This window comes from Cyprinus carpio, chromosome A20, assembly GCF_018340385.1.
Source record: "Cyprinus carpio isolate SPL01 chromosome A20, ASM1834038v1, whole genome shotgun sequence".
NCBI lineage: Eukaryota > Metazoa > Chordata > Actinopteri > Cypriniformes > Cyprinidae > Cyprinus > Cyprinus carpio.
The window spans coordinates 2,328,351-2,345,619 of NC_056591.1; the positions used below are offsets into that span (position 1 = coordinate 2,328,351).

General features: G+C 37.6%; 1 protein-coding gene across 1 annotated transcript; it reads left to right on the forward strand.

The window, feature by feature from the left end:
- Positions 1–530: 530 nt before the first annotated feature.
- LOC122148928 (interphotoreceptor matrix proteoglycan 1-like) lies at positions 531–17,268 on the forward strand. Its single transcript, XM_042777349.1, has 8 exons — positions 531–639; positions 1,597–1,812; positions 1,900–2,066; positions 3,346–3,377; positions 3,475–3,521; positions 3,605–3,705; positions 16,281–16,430; positions 16,982–17,268. Exons 1-8 carry the CDS (start codon positions 573–575, stop codon positions 17,042–17,044), a joined length of 843 nt encoding a protein of 280 aa, XP_042633283.1. The 5' UTR covers positions 531–572; the 3' UTR covers positions 17,045–17,268.
- The last annotated feature ends 1 nt before the right edge of the window (position 17,269 follows it).

A 17,269-nucleotide genomic window follows, 5' to 3' on the forward strand; every position in this document is an offset into this window, starting at 1 on the left:
CTCACATGGGAGGCATGATTGGAACAGCACTGGGGTGAGCGCTGCTACTTCCTGAGGTCAGAGATGGGTCAGCAGCCCAAGATGAATTGAACTGGCACTGCAGGTGACAGCTGACAGATGCTTGAATGGAAAAGCCACTAATCGGATGAGGTGGGTGGGCCACAGGTAAAGCGGGATTATGTCTAAGCATCAGATAATCAGATTATTCCAGAAACAGATCTTGCTTTTTTAACTACTTCACCGTAATCTGTCACACAATGTCATGCCTCTACACCAAGACTTACCTTAGCAGTTTTAGTATTTCTTATTTCTACCCACTCTCTCTTGCCTTCTGCTCTGTGTTTCTGATTTTTGCATTCACGGTTTTGTCTTCTCTGAGACACAGAAAGTCATTTTTAATTTCCAGTTTCCTTTATTTCCATTTTTAGGTCTCAGTGCTTGGCTACAAGGTCTCAGGGACCATAATGGCTTTTCCTGCTTCTGACGGATATATCCAAGAAAAAGGACTTAGCACCTGAAGTCTTGTGCTGTCTTCATACAGCAAGGGGTTAGATGTAAGACTTGAAGTCAGCATGTCTTTGAAATGTGGGCATCTCTTCACACTCTTCTTCCTTATTGTGTCCGTCGCAGGAATTCAAGGTAACAAAGTCAGCTTTTATCACAAGATGTAGATGAGAACAGAAATTTTGGTTTAAAATTGTTAATGGCTGATTTTTACAGTGCAATCTTACAGCCTTAAATGAGGCAGCTCTTTTGGACATATATTGTAATGAGTAGTATAACCTATTGAAGAGGTTTTAAATTTGTTTGTGGATGATTTTTATGGTTTTTTATTGTGTAGAACGTACGATAACCACAGCTCTTTTGGACATATATTGTAATGAGTAGTATAACCTATTGAAGAGTGTGTGTAGAACGTTACCAAAATTTTGCTTTGATAAATCAAATTATAGAGGTGAACAGAATTGGAAAGTGGAGAAAATGACCATAAATTTGAAAGAATAGATCATGAGGGCAACATTGGCTTTTCCCCCCAGTAGTGACCTCTACCACCAAATAACAACAAAATTTGGTTCATTTTAATGATTAAAAGATACATGTTAATAAGTCATCATGGGCCATTTATGTAAAATAATAATAATAATAATAATAATAATAATAATAATAATAATAATTACTAGTCTTGCTTGAATGTTTTGTTAGGAGTTTCTTTAGATGATATTCAAAAAATTTTAAACAAATTGTTGGCAATAATGGCCCAAAATTCAAAAATTTTTCAAAAATCAAAAAAGGCTGAATTTGTATAGGTAAAACCAAACAGTTCCAGCATTATTTTCAAAATGTAAATTTGCTTGCTCTTTTCACCAAAACACGTTTAAAGACCTTCAAACATGAGTGAAGAAACAAATCTGCTATCGTTGCGTAATATCCCAGTTGTAGCAAAAGACCGTGTGGCCTATTGAAAGGCCATGAGGGTTTAAGAGCTGAGAAATATCAACCTCCTAAAGAACATTTAAGCAGAAATATGGCAAATTACCACAAAAGTTACAAACCTTTTCTTTTTGGCTAATTCCTTTTTTGTTGCTATTTTCACAGACAGAAGCAGGCTAAATCCATCAGAGACCCTTCACGCTATCAGCTTAACAAACCTGCCAAACCCACCAAAGCAGAATTCAGGGATGAGGACTAGATTTGAAATGGAAAAGCATCGCATCAAGAGGTCTGAGTTCTTCCAGTCAGAGGTGAAAGTATGTCCGCAGGAGACAATGAGGGAAGTCATAGCAAGCCACCAAACATACTACACAGTGAGAGGTAACTCATGGCTCTAAAACATGTCAAAGAAATATCCTCTCTGTTATCAGAAAGTTGTATTGAAGGCTTATTCATTGACCTTGTCAGTTTGCCAGGAGGCTGTATGGGAGGCTTTCCGGATCTTTCTGGACAGAATTCCCAGCAGCTCAGAGTACCAGCAATGGGTTCACAAATGCCAGCATGAGTCTATGTGCATCTCAGATCTCGCCATGAATTTCAGCAATTCTCAGGAGCACATAGACATGGTCTACAGGGTAAACAAATAAAAAAATTCACACAATACTGTACTTTCAAAAGATATCATATAATCATATAATATATCATATTTTTGTGAATACAGTTTAAATGTTTTGTTTGTATAAATTAAAGTATTTAGGTTGATACATCTATGTTAATTAAATGTTTGACTTTAATAAAATCAGTTAATGTAAATGTTGCTATTTTTAGGTTACCTTTTATTTTATTTTTTAATTTTTTATTTTGAGTGTGTCTACATCTATGGGCGATTGTGAAATGGGAGCTATCCTGAATATCTCAGCATAATTAAAATTCTGAATTGTTTAGTCAGATGACCAAAAATGAAAGGAATAGTTCACTCCGAAATGAAAATTTGCTGAAAATGCAGTCACCCTCAGCTCATCCAAGATTTAGGGGAGTTTGTTTCGTCATCGAAACTGATTTGGAGAAATGTGTCATTGCATCACTTGCTCACCAACAGATCATCTGCAGTGAATGGGTGCCATCAGAATGAGAGTCCAAACAGCTGATAAAAACATCACAATAATCCACACCACTCCAGTCCATCAGTTAAGATCTGGTGAAGCAAAAATCTGTGTGTTTGCAATTAACAAATCCATCAAGACATTTTTGTAATCCACACAACTCCAGTCCATCAGTTAACATCATGTGAAGTGAAAATCTACATGTTTGAATGCAACAAATCCATCATTAATGCAAACTGGACAAAATATGGGTCCATGATTCCAACAGAGAAAAAGTCCACCCCCTTGTTATTTTCTCACATCAAAATCCACCAACTTGTTTATTTAGAACAGTTTTGGGCTGATTTCCCTTGTAAACGGTATTAGTCCGTGCAGATTTATCTCTTGATTCAGATTACAACTTTTTCACAGGAGAAAGCAATATAATAGATAGAGTGCTCATATTTTAGCTGGACAGATGTCTTCATGATGGATTTGTTCATTGCAAATACACAGCTTTTTGCTTGACCAGATCTTAATTGATGGACTGGAGTGGTGTGGATTTTTGTGGTGTTTTTTTTTGCAGATTTGAATCTTTTTTTGACGGAACGCTTTCTGTTGGGATGTTGATTTGGTGAGCAAGTGATTTTGTTCAAATATTTTGCTGTTGTATAAAGCAGTATAGAAATAAAGGTGACTGTTCTGATGAAGAAACAAACCCATCTACATCTTGGATGGCCCGAGGGTGAGTACATTTTAATTTTTTGATTTAACTATTCCTTTAAAATGTTTGTCAAATTTGTTTTATAATGTGTTTGCTTTTCCTTTACAGAGGGTGAATATGAATAGTGAAAAATTTGAAAGGTGAGACTGCACTTGGAATCGTGACTATTATTTCATATTCTAGAAACTTCTTCAAATTATTTTAATATCATGATACATATTCATTTTAAATTTATAGAAATATAACTGAAGAGCCAACAAATGATGCAGCACAAGGAATGGAAGGTATAGTTGAATTGTTTTTGGTATTCAGTGAGAAGTTATCATCATTTTGGTAAGTTTAACTAAGCTCAGTCTCTGTTGTTCAGGTTCAGAGGAAGTCCTGACTGAAGCAACTGTAGAAGTGTTTGTTCCCCCAGATCAGTCTACTACTGTCCGCACTATGCCAGACGTCTCTACTGCCTCACAGGTCTGGAGCATAATTTACATAACATACTTCATATACTTTATATACATTTACTGTAAAAACTGGCAGCAGTGGTTGATAGAAAGTTATTTTTAAAATATAGTGACAACTTGCTTACAGTACAAGCAGCCTTTGCTCTGCTGTCATTTTAGGTCATGACCACCAGGTCAATAAGCCTTGGTTTAAGCTTAACATCTAAGACAGATAGTACAGATTTGCAAAATATATTGTGCATTATTCACCTCGTGTACAGCTATTAGGTGTACAGCTTCATAGCCCATTAGAGCTATGTGCAGGTCCCGCTACTGCAACATCCACAATACACTGCTCTCAACTGTCTGCTGGAAAATTAGGGGTGCTGTGGTTAATTTTATAGTTATTTCGCTTATACTGCATCCTGAATATTCTGCTCTCAACTGTTTTCTTGTATATTTTTGGTTGTGTTGCTGTCTACTGCTAAAATGCAAATTTCAAGATCTCTAGATTAGATTAGACTTTATTGTCATTATGCAGAGTACAAGTACAGAGTTAATGAAATGCAGTTAGCATCTAACCAGAAGTGCGAGAACATAGTGTTTTATACAAAAATAAGTGCAGAGTAAGTGAAGCTATAATTTACAGTATGTACAGTGGAGTTGCTATATACAATATTAAGCAGAGTATGTACAGAATATAAATAGGACTGTAATGTAGGGTTATATGTATATTATGAACAGCAGCAACGTAAGAACAGTGGTAATAATTACAGTTGGTTGAGTGTACAATAGTATTGTTAAAAAATGTATTCTATGCAAAATATCAGTAGTGCAATGATATTTTTATAGAAATAGTTTACTGTGCTTTGTACAGTAACAACGTTAGACAGTGTACAGTTTAATAGCTTGAACAATGTACAGTAGGAGCAAAATATGAGTAGTGCAAATAAATATTTGTAAAGTACTTTGACCAAAGCAGTAAGAGAGCAGGTGCAGGTTAGATTGGTGGTGTGGAGTTCAGAAAGGTCATAGCCTCGGGGAAAAAGCTCTTCCTGAGCCTACTAGTGCGAGAGCGTAGGCTCCTGTAACTCCTGCCGGGTAAAAAGTCCATGGTTAGGGTGTGAGGCATCCTTGATGTTTCTTGCCCTACGCCATGCATTGGTTGTTGTTTATGTTCTCAATGGTCTTTAACTGGGTGCCAGTGATCCGTTGAGCAGTTTTCACTACCCGCTGGAGTGCTTTGTGGTCAGATGTGGAGCAATTGCTGTACCACATTGAGATGCAGTTTGTGAGTATGCCCTCAATGGTACAGCGGTAGAATTCCACAAGGATCCTGGGACTCAGGTGAACTTTCTTAAGGCTCCGTGAGAAGTAAAGGCGTTGTTGTGCCTTTTTGACCAGGGTGGAGGTGTTTAGGGACCAGGTGAGGTCATCAGAGATGTGGATGCCAAGGAACTTAAAACTCTACACATGCTCCACTACAGCTCCATTGATGATTGATGTAGACGGGGGTGTGTGCTTGACTCCTAGTCCGTCTGAAGTCCACAATAATCTCCTTTGTCTTCTGGTTGTTTAGTTCCAGATTGTTGGTGGCACACCACACAGCCAGGTGCTGCACCTCATTCCTGTAGGCTGACTCATTGTCATCTTTGATCAGACCTACCACCGTGGTGTCATCTGCGAATTTGATTATGGTGTTGGAGCCATAAACAGGAACACAGTCATGGATGAATAAGGAGTACAGAAGAGGGCTCAGTACGCAGCCCTGTGGCACACTGATGTACAGGGTGATGATGAAGGAGGAGAGGTTATCTAATTTAACAGACCTGGGTCTGTTAGTCAGAAAATCTGGAGTCCAGTTGCAGAGGGATGTTCTGATTACAAGCTGGCTGAGCTTGGAGATCAGCTTGGAGGGGATTTCAGTGTTAAATGCAGAACTGAAATCAGTGAACAGCACTCTCACATGTGTATTTTGACTGTCCAGGTGGGTGAGGGCAGAGTGAAGTGCTGTAGAGATGGTGTCCTATGTTGACCTATTGTGGTGATAGGCAAACTGGTATGGGATGTGTAGTCTAATGTAGCAGGAAGACAGGATTTAAAATGGGATACAACCAGCCTCTCAAAGTACTTGGCAATGATGGGGGTGAGTGTGACAGGACGGAAGTCATTAAACCTCTGAGGTCTAGGGGGTTTTGGGGGCCTGGAGAAGTTTTGACATGCCCTGAATTTGTGCTTTTTCAGTTGCTTCTAAACATATACATGGCTAAAGTCTGAAAACACTGTATTCAGTACAAACTGGGCTACAATAATATGTAAATAGCATGTATGTACATGATTTTGTTTTTGAGAAAACAACGTTTATGCCTGGTTAGTGAAAAACTACAATTCTGAAGTCACTGAAATAAGGTCATAAAACACATACAGAACATTTGAACACAAGACTGTCAAACCTGGAGCTTGTAGCCTAGAATTTTTGCTTAAAAATAATGTGAAAATCAGCTTGTTTACTCGCTCACAGAAAACAATAGATTGATTTAAATTTTCTAAGACACTTTTTGTTTCGAAAGGGCATATGCGAGTAGGCGCATATTAGTGTGATTTATACCTGAGAAGACAAAGGCCCGCATAATGCGTAATGCATAATGAGCCTTTCAGTCAGGTGTGTGACTGAGAGGGAAGAGTTAAAAGAAATTATGTGAGGACAAAATAAATGTATATATTTTTATGTTTGTAGTTTATTTAGAATATAATTAATTATCCCCCAAAATAACTTGAGATTCACTTGCGAGTGCAGTTAAACAGTTTATTAGGAACAATCAAAGCTGAGTTTCAAAACTGAATTTTTAGCATCATTACTCCAGTCACACGATCCTTCAGAAATCATTCTAATATTCTGATTTTCTACTCAAAAAAAAACATTTATTATTATTATTATTATTATTATTGTTGTTGTTGTTGCTGAAAAGAACTGAGAATATTTTTTCAGGGTTTTTTTTTTTTTGATAAATTGAAAGAACAGCATCGTTTGTAACATTTATCGTATTAATCGTTTTTATTTATCATCACATGTGTGCTAAAAAGTTTTAATTTCTATATATACTGACTCCAAGCTTTTGAATGGTATAGTGTATATTGTTACACTTGGAGTAAGACTGGAGTAATGATGCTGAAAATTTAGATTTGATCACAGGAATATATTAAGCTTTAAAATATATTCAAATAGAAAGCAGTTATTTTAAATAGCCAAAAATATTTCACAATATTACTGCTTTAGCAAACTGGTATTGACTGGTATTGTGTCATGTTGAAATATATAAATTAACATCACATATCTATCATTTCCAAAGTGTATATTGTTTATGTGCTCTCAAATAAACTAAATGATAAACTACATTATTAACATTATTTTGATGGTCACTGATACTAGTAGTACAGTAGAACATTTAGATGATGTCATTGAAACTAAATAATGTTTCACTTGATTATAAATTTAGTCAGGAATTATAGTTTGGAAAAAGTCTAACTAGTTAAATGTGTACACGTTATGTGAAAACTAATACAAGTATATAAATGAAAAAAAAAGACTTACTCATGTTTATGACCTCTGCTGGATAAAGCGCTTCATTCTTTTTTCTGAGGAAATCCAAAACTCAAATCCTGAGGTAATCCTCAGCGCATATTCTTGGGGTGAATTATGTCTTATTCCTCTCAGCGCCAAGCGAACAGTTAAAATAATAAAAAACTTGAATAACAGGCTCGCTGCTTTGTTTGCTGTGGTATGTGCGTTTAGACACTGCTTCACGTAGATGATTATAATATCAATAGCGCGTGGGCGTGGTCGCATTAGATATAATGAAGGGAGACGTAAAAGACGGACATCGCGTTGTTTTCATATTGATTACTTTATCACAGAATATTTGTTTTTGGTAGCACTTGCTTAGTTTAAAAGTAGAGATATATCTATAGATATATCTCTCATGTCTCTGTTTTGAGTATTTGCTGAGTTACAGTTCATTTTAATGATGCGTTTCTAAATGAAGATCACCGCAGACCAAGGCTGTTTGTTTTCTTTATTTTGTAAATGCACATAGTTTTGTTGTTATTATGAGTGTATACAAATAAAAGTAGACTTTTTACAGATTCGATTGATGTTTTGCTCCTATCTGTACAATCAAAACTGAAAGTAATTAAAGTTCTTTTCAGGGTTATCAGGAGAAGATGCCTCAAAACGTTTATTCGCGTTGATCAACTCTAGAAGGTTAAGGGCTGAGGCAGTGGAGTGCTTCGGTACTGGCACGATGGTGGAGGTTTTGAAAGAACTGGGGACTGTTGCCTGGGCCAGGGACAGATTGAAAATGTCCGTGAAGACCTTAGCCAGCTGCTCCGCACAGGCTTTAAGCACACGACCAGGTACTCCATCAGGGCCAGCTGCCTTCCATGCATTCACTTTACACAGAGTGGAGTAAACATCTGAGGTGGAGAGTGTGAGAGGCAGTTCATTGGGTGGATGCTCAGCTTTAAGGGAGACCTCTTTATTATTTCGATCAAAATGAGCATAAAAGTGATTGAGCTCATCAGGGTGAGAGGCAGAGCTGGAGGGAGGCACAGTGCTGGGTGGTTTGTAGTCTGTGATAGTTTGTATGCCTTGCCACATACCCCAGGGGTCTGAAGAATTGAAGTGTTCTTCAACCTCTCTGTTCATCCAAGGCTTCTGATTTGGGAAAATTTTTTCCTCTGATATGTATGAGTTTGGCCTGGCAGATACCCTTCCTCAGGTTGGCTCTGGCTGGGCTGTAAGCCTCATTGTAGGTTTCAAACGACTGATGACCGGGGTATACTTGGGGAGCAGGAACAAAGGAGAGGTGGTCAGACTGACCCAGTTGAGGGAGGGATGTTACTTTGTAGGCATCAGTCACATTAGTATATACATGGTCCAATGTTTTATGTCCCCTTGTAGTGCAGGAGACATTTTAAATTTAGGGATAACAGATCTTAAAGTGCAGTGATTAAAGTCCCCAGCAACAATAAATGTGCAAGGTTTGTAATTTGCTAATAGCAACCCAAAGTTCTTTCATAGCCACGTTAGCATTAGCATCCGGCGGTATGTAAACTGCAGCAGCAACAATGCAAGTAAACTCACTTGGTAGGTAGAATGGCCTGCACTTGATAATCAGGAACTCCAGATCAGCAGAGCAGTAGGTATCAACAATGACAGAGTCTGTACACCATGATTTGTTTACATAAATGCATACTCCACCACCCTTGTTTTTACAAGAGGTTACTGCTACTCTGTCAGCCCTAAAGATAGAGCATCCGTCCAGATGCACCACGCTATTTGGGACATCGTTAGAGAGCCATGTTTCAGTGAAGAACATAACATTGCAGACCATAAGTCATTTCTGTGTGAGGGTCCAGATCTTTAGTTCATCCAGCTTGTTCATCAGAGAACGTACATTGGCAAAGAAAATGCTGGGTAGAGCTGGCTGGTTTGGGTTTAGTTTTAGTTCAACAGGCAGCCCTCCACGCTTCCCCCATATTTGTTTACAATCTCGATGCAACACCGAACATTTCCGGTCGGTGCGAGTGATCCGCTTGTCCACGGTGATCTCTGTAGCTCCGGAGGGAGTTTGCTGAAGTCGAAAGGATGATCCAAAACTATGTTGGAACACCGTTTGTTGATGTCCAAAAGTGATTGTTTACTGTAGCTGTAGTTCGCATAACTGAATCGAGCGAACAGCCATGAAATAACCAGGAAAATTAACACTATTATACAAAATCTGGTCAGACGCTGAACCTCACGATGCGCCCACACCACCATCTTGTCCGGTGTAATAGAGTAAAGTCTAGAGTATTTGTCTACAACAAGTAGTTCCTGTTCAATCCAATCCTGTTCCTGAAGGGCCACCTTCCTGCAGAGTTTAGCTCTAACACCAATTAAACACACCTAAACTAGCTAATCAAGGTCTTCCAGATTACTGAGGTGTGTTCCACTTCGCTTTGAGACACACACTCATGAATTGCCTAAACACTTCCCCTCCATAACAGATTCCAGGTCATCAAGGGCTTAGGGCATTCCTTTTAAACGCATTGTACGGGTTCTGCCAGTAGTGGGAACTTGTGTAATGTAAACAGTGCCACACACCCGAGGCCACAAGACAGAGACAAGTTAGTGAGGGAGGACAATAAAAAATGAATTGGAATAGAGCCCTTGTATGGCAGGCATGTTGGAGCAATTTGGAGCGAAACTCTGCAGGTCATTAGCCATCCAGTGACAGGACTGGACACCCCTGGTTTACAACTCAGTTCATCTGCATCTATGCCTTTACACCATATTGAAACTTAACCCTCAAAATCACCCAATTGTTGTGATAATGGTAGTCAGTTTCTCACACATGGAATCTAAAGGGATCTGCCAAAAACCAAAAGATCTAACTAGAGTAGAGAAGATGGTTGCCTTAAATAACTTTGGAGCAATATCTTTGATATAAAGGGATCATGAATCTTTCATGCTTGACTGCTTTGTTAAGATATTTTGAAGTCTACAGTTAAGCTCTTCTTTAACTTTTATTAAGAGAAGTGATGGCATTATACTTCACATATACTTTTATCTACATTTACAAATGAAGAACAATATGGGTAATAAATTTAAACTGGTCATCATACACTTCGCTCAGGCTCCTTGCTGTCCTGGCTGACATTGTTGTTGTAGAACCCAGTTGAAAAGTGATGTTGTGGTCGACTGACAGGTTGGCTCTTTCAATGAGATCTGTTACAAGGAGCTTTGTTGTCATAAGTGAAAAATGATGTGACGTATGGTAACGCATACTCTGAATTTGTGCTCTGCATTTCACCCATCCACTCTCTAACCATCAGGCCACAAATGCCCTAGGCTGAGCTGAAGGTGACATTTCTTCATCTATGCTGAGGTGTCTGAAAGGCAAGCAGCGATATGAGCTGAGATGGTGGAGTTGTCGGGTTGGAACAACAGCTAGAACTGCATATCATCTGCATAGAAATGATGAGAAAAGGTGTATGTGGAGAAAAGGAGGGGACTAAATACTAAACCTTGCTTCTGTCATTGTAAAAGAAAAAAAAGAACTAATTGAACACAGCTTGAGGTGTTTTGACATTAAAGGAATAATAGAGAGAAGTTTGTGGTTTTCATATGCTGTAGAATTAACTGTTGTTTGTTTTAATAGGGGAATTACCCAAGCCTGCTTAAATTCAATTCAATTCACGTTCATTTGTATAGCACTTTTCATGATACAAATTGTTGCAAAGCAGCTTAACAGAAAATTAAAGTTTCTACATTATATTTAGGATTATCTTATCAGTGGTGAATATGTCAGGGTGACGTCCATATGACAGAAATGTACAGTAAAAATCATGCAGTTAGTTAATGACATGTATTCAAACAAATGGTGAACTATTAACAAGCAATGATTATATGTTGTAAACAAACTTATAGCAAAATTTGGTAGTTTTGTATGTTGGTTCAGTGTTGTTGTCATCTGAGGTCCTCGGAGGGGTTGGTGTCATTTCTTCTCAGGTGTTCGGCCATCTCAGATCTTTGTAAGAGCTGGATCCAGGCGTAGCTTGTGTAATTTCTAGTTATCTCGGGATGCCCATCCCGTGGCAGAAACAATTAGAAAAATTAGCGTAGCTGCTGTTCAAACCAAGCAAAAAAATGATGTGTTAAAACCAAGCAAAGAATGATAACGTGCATTTGATCAGATATAAAAGAAGTACAAAATTATGAGATATATTTTGTGAATGCTTGGCTAAAGAGATCTAGATCTAAATCTAGATTTAAACAGAGAGATTGTGTCTGAACCCCGAACATTATCAGGAAGTCTATTCCAGAGTTTGGGAGCCAAATGTGAAAAAGCTTGACTTCCTTTAGTGAAAATACAGAGGGAAACTTTCCAGTAGTGAGAGATGTGTTGTTGACATGAGTGAGACTTGGTCATATTTAGTAGATGATAGACTAGATGCTGGTGGCAGAGGATGGGGTAAAGTGGAGGATGTTCCCCAGCTAGCAGAATGTTGTTACAAGAATGTTCTCCATATATTCAGTGTTGGTTCTGGGAACATAAAAAATTTCAAGTTTTCTTGACATTAGAGGAACGTTTTTAAAAGGTATTATGTTTCTCAAACGTTCTTTCAACTTAATTTTGGGTTAGTATGATGTTCCTGAAACATTATTTCAATCATTCAAACACCTGTTGTGAACAAGCATTGAAAGAAAGAGAAATAAGAACACAAACTACAACTTTCTTCAGCCCCAGCCTTAGATGAACTGAAGATAAAATACACTAAATATCTCAAGATCTGATTAAACAACTCCACAAACAGCATTACCAGCTTTAGTTATTACTACCCAGATTGACTTTATATCTGTCAGACATCTACAGCAGTTCTTACTGAGATTCAACAGAGGTTTAGATGTTGATGTCTTATTGAAAATGTTTTGTTTGATGTCACCATCATTGAGATTAGTGTTTGCTTTAGTTGTGCTACTGACCCTTTACTTTTGTTGAGTTGTTTCTTTTGCAGCAATTGCAGGTGTTTTCAGAAAACATATCTGTGTTGTAGAAGCAGCCTATCATGCCAGTTTTAATAACAGACAAATGACTGCATTAAAGTGGTTTAAATAACCAATATGAAGATAAATAACTGATAACACTGTTGTTGCACTTTAAATGCTGAATATTGATGTCTGTGAGTCTATAAATACTGTCATTGGTAACCTTTTTTAAACATCTTTTGTGTCATTAATACACTTACAAACATCAACATTAGACATATGAAACACAACAATGGTGACATACTTCATGCCAGCATACAAAACACATTCATGGCTCCCAGCATGCATTGCTGCATTTTTTTTATTGTCACCTTTGTTGACATTTGTATGATGAGTGCTAAGTGTGATGTATTAAACTTTTAAATAGTATTGGACATTTATTAAAATACTTTATCAATATTGGTTACAAATTATTATTATTATTATTACATTTGAGTTCATTATTTCCTTCTCATATAACACTTCAAATACTAAAGTAAGCAAAACAACACAAAAGGCAGTTGTCTAAACTACGTTAATGCAGTCATTTGTCTGTTATTAAAACATACATGTTGATCTGCTTTATCAATGCAGAACTTTTTTCTGAAAACATCTGCAATTGCTGTAAAAGAAGCAACTCAGAAAAAGTCAAGGGTCAAGATCCTAACTAAAACAAACACTGATCTCCATGATGGTGACATCAAACAAAACTTTTTCAATAAGACATCAACATTTAAACCTCTGTTAATTCTCAATAAGAACTTCTGTATACATCTGACAGAAATAAAGTCAATCTGGTTAGTAATAAATGAAGCTGGTAATACTGTTTGTGGAGTTGTTTAAATAGATCTTGAGATATTTAAAGTAGTTTATATCTTTTTATCTTAGGTTGTTGTTGGGCTGTGTCTTAGTTTGTGTTATTTTTTGTTTTTATTTCTGTTTTTTTTAGTGGTTGTTGAAAGAATGTTTAGTCAGTCATATAATGGAAGTGAATGGGATTCATGGCTTTGATAGTCAAAAAAACATACACAAACAAAACAAAATTAAACCCTGTGGCTCGTGACGATACATTGATGTGTAAAGATATGAAATGATTGGTCTGTGCAAGAAACTGAACAGTATTTATATCGTTTTTGACCTCTGATTCACCGCAATGTCCGAACTGTCCTGAATGTGTTCTCAACAGCCGGTGCATGAAGAGTCTTCTTCTTCTTACTTTACGGCAGATCACAGACTTATAAGTGCATAACCACCACATATCTCTCAAATGGACCACTGACACTCCTAATTGAGATTGTAGATAGCGTGTCAATGGTGTTCTACTGAAGAAACAAAGTCACATACATCTTGGCTGTCCTGGGGGTAAGCAGATAAACATCATATTAAAATTTTTGGGTGAACTATCCATTAAACAGAGCAGCCATCAAGTGGAGACAGTGTTTTAGGTTATTACATGCGTCATCCAGTTTTTTATATCAACTATGCATTCTGTTAGTTTTGCAAATGTGTATGTTTCATCGGGCTGCAAAGAAATATAGAGCATCAGCATAACAGTGAAAGCTAACACCATGTTTCTTGATGATATCTCCCAAGGGTAACATGTTGTAACCATCCTGCTGAGCACTCCCAGAAGGCAAATTACAAATACATTTATAAGGGAGGACTCCACTGACTATTTTGTGTTTATATAAGAAATGACATACAAAAACCCTCATAAAGACACAAACAACAAGCAAAAAGTATGTTGCATAAATGTTCTCCTTTGCTTTCAGAATCAGTAAAGAATTACTAAAGAAAAGAGCTTATCTGTTCATTGTCCGTTAAGTAGTGCTTTATCCTAGGAAGTCTTTGTCCCTTAGTGAAGATGACGATGATGAGTAGTTAAACTGGAAATGAGCAAACATTACAGAAGTTTCCTTTCTAGAATGAGGAATTTTTTGGATAGTTGATTGATGAGGTCTTTCTGATGTTCCAAGGAGGGGTGGACAGAGCTGCTAGGGTCCGGCGGTGGTTGCAAAACCCTTTCCAATGGTCCTTTCAGTTTCCGTCCTAAAGCAACCTCCGCTGGAGTGAACCCAGTGCTTTCATGCCAAGCTGAATTTATGGCGAAAACCTAAACCTTCATGGGCCAACCACTCAATGGTGCCCACCATTGGTGATGATGCTCTTTCTATGTTCCAGGAGGGGTGGACGACTAGGAGGATGTGATCATGCAAAACCCTTCAAGGATGTGATCATGGTCTTCAAATTTCTGTTTACTGCTCTGTGGGATTTGTTTGGGTTTTGTATGGTTTGGTTCTGTTTGCATATTAGACTGATAAGCTGAGAGGTAAATTGTGCTCCTATGTCTGACACAAGATATGCAGGAGTTTCCCATCTAGTGAAGATTTCTTCTAGTAGTATTTTGGCAAGGTGAGGTGACTTGGCTGCCCTCAAAGGGAACAACTCTACCCACTTTACAACTGGAATGCTTTGTAATAGCCAAGATGGCCTTCCCTGAGAAAGCTTGAATCTTTGGCAGTTCTTACAATGCTTCCATGTATCGGCTTGAATGCTGGGACAATATACCGTCTCCAACAGCCTAAGAAGCATTTTTAACTTTCCCAGGTGCCCGCTAAGAGGATTATTGTTGGCATATTGCAAGAAAACTTCTGCCCTTTTTTCCCAATGCTTCCACTTGCAGCTTGGTTTATGGTTTGAAAAGGTGGTGTATTTTCTATTACATATTGTACCCTAGTGACATCTAATGATGGCTGCTTTCCTGCCTTGGCCATCAGATCTTGAATTTCATCATCACTGTTTTGTGATGCTGCTATTTTGGTGAGGTCTACTGGCAGATTAGCAGCAGTCATGAAAAAAAGTGAGTAAGATGGGTTATTGGGAACTAGGTTTTGGGACAATACATCTGGAACTACGTTGCACTGACCTTTTCTGTATCTCACTGTAAAATGGAAGCCTTCAAAACGTATTGTCCAACGGATAAGGCTGATGGTTTTGGATGTTGAAATGCCCATGTTAAAGCAGCATGAGCCGTAACTACTTCAAATGGCCTTCCTTCCAAGTATGGTCTCCACTTTTCCACAGCCCACACTACAGCTAGACATTCTTTTTCGGAGACAGAGTAAGCTTTCTCTGCTCCTCTGAGTATAAGCGAGATGCATAAGCAACGACATGCTCCTCTCCTTCAGACTCTTGGGTGAGCACCGCTTGGGTGAGCACTGCTCCTAGACCAATGTTGTTGGCATCTGTCTTTACATGAAAAGGTTTGGTGAAGTCAGGGGTTACAAGTACGGGCGCTTGTACTAGGTTAAAGTGAGTTAAGTGTGAAAAGCAACAGTCCTAGTACTGAGCCTTGTGGCACTCCATACTGTACTTGTGATCAATATGATATCTCGTCATTTATTGCTATGAATTGATGACGGTCAGACAAGTAAGATTTGAACCATGACAATGCAATAACTTTGTATATTGGCATTTGATAATGCCAACATAATTTTGTAGTCTACTCAAAAGGATGTTTTGATCGATAGTGTCAAATGCAGTGCTAAGATCCAGTAGCACTAGTAGATAAATACAACTATGATTGGATGATAAGAGCAGGTTATTTGAAACTCTGATGGGAGCAGTCTCAGTGCTATGATACTAAATCCTGATTGGAAATCCTCAGAGATACAATTTCTCTCCAAAAAGGAGTTGAGAGTTCATAGTTGAGAGGATACTGTCTTTTCTAGTATTTTTGATAATTTGTGTGATAGTATTTTAATAGTTAGTAAGGTAGTTGTTAAGTTTAGGTATTGCGTAGGATTAGGGATGTAGAATATGGTCATGCAGAATATGTGCTTTATAAGTACTAATAAACAGTCAATATGTTAATAATAGGCATGCTAATAAGCAGTTAGTTAATAGTGTGAATTGGTCCCTCTACTAAAGTGTTACCAAAATATTTAACCCAGAAAGTTGTTTAAACCTTTTGGAGAATTTTGCTAGTTAAACATTAATCGCAGTGATTATTTAATAGCTCTTTAAAACATTTGCAGGAGTTGGATCTTCATAATGTGGTTCCTGAGCAGCCAGTACATCAGGTCATCGAGTTCAGCATTACGCTGATGGACTATGGATATCAGGAGATACTGAGAGACACTGATTCACCTCTGTATCATGACCTGTCACACCATCTTCAAGATCAGGTTTGTGAAAATAATAAACAATGATCCAGAAGAAATTGTGCACATAATATGATTTTCTGCACATTTACTTTGATAAATATACAGTATTTAGACCAGTAAATTATAAATAAACACAAATGCACAGAGATATGAAAATGATATTATTTACTCGAATTGATAACTATTCTATCATTGGGTGCTTTAATAAACACAGACACCTGAGTTTAAATTAGACACAGTATTAAGCTGATGTAATAATCAACATCAATATAATGTTTGCAATTTAAAAGGCTTAATTAAATCAATAAATAGAATTTTTAATAGAACTTCCAAACACGCATGTATTTAAGTTGCATGTCACTTGAATTCCTTTTTAGAGTGCAAGAGGCTCAGATTATTCAATGATATTGTAGGAAACTTCACATGTTCTGTGAATCTGTTGGAGATCTTTCTGTTCTGTCTTGATGTTGACAGTAATTGTGCTATCTGGCAGTACTTATTAATACATTTGCCCATACGTATATAATGGGCAACATAAGATGTTAAACTGCATGCTTGTTTGTTTTTTGCAGATGCAACAAGCTTTTGCTGATCTTCCTGGATTTATGGATGTCCAAGTGTTAAGAATTAGGTAGGTGTACTCATTTATCATGCCTTTCATTATAATAGCAGTGACCAGCTGTTCACGTGAGCTCTGAATTACTGCTGTGAAAATAATTTACATTCACACTGAAATACAAACCCATTTGTGTTTGTATTCTGCTTCTCTACCATCATGCTACTATTCATATTTCACTAGGAAACTTGTGCATGACTGATTTGTTGTTGCATATGATTTTTTTTCTGTTTCCTTTCCTACA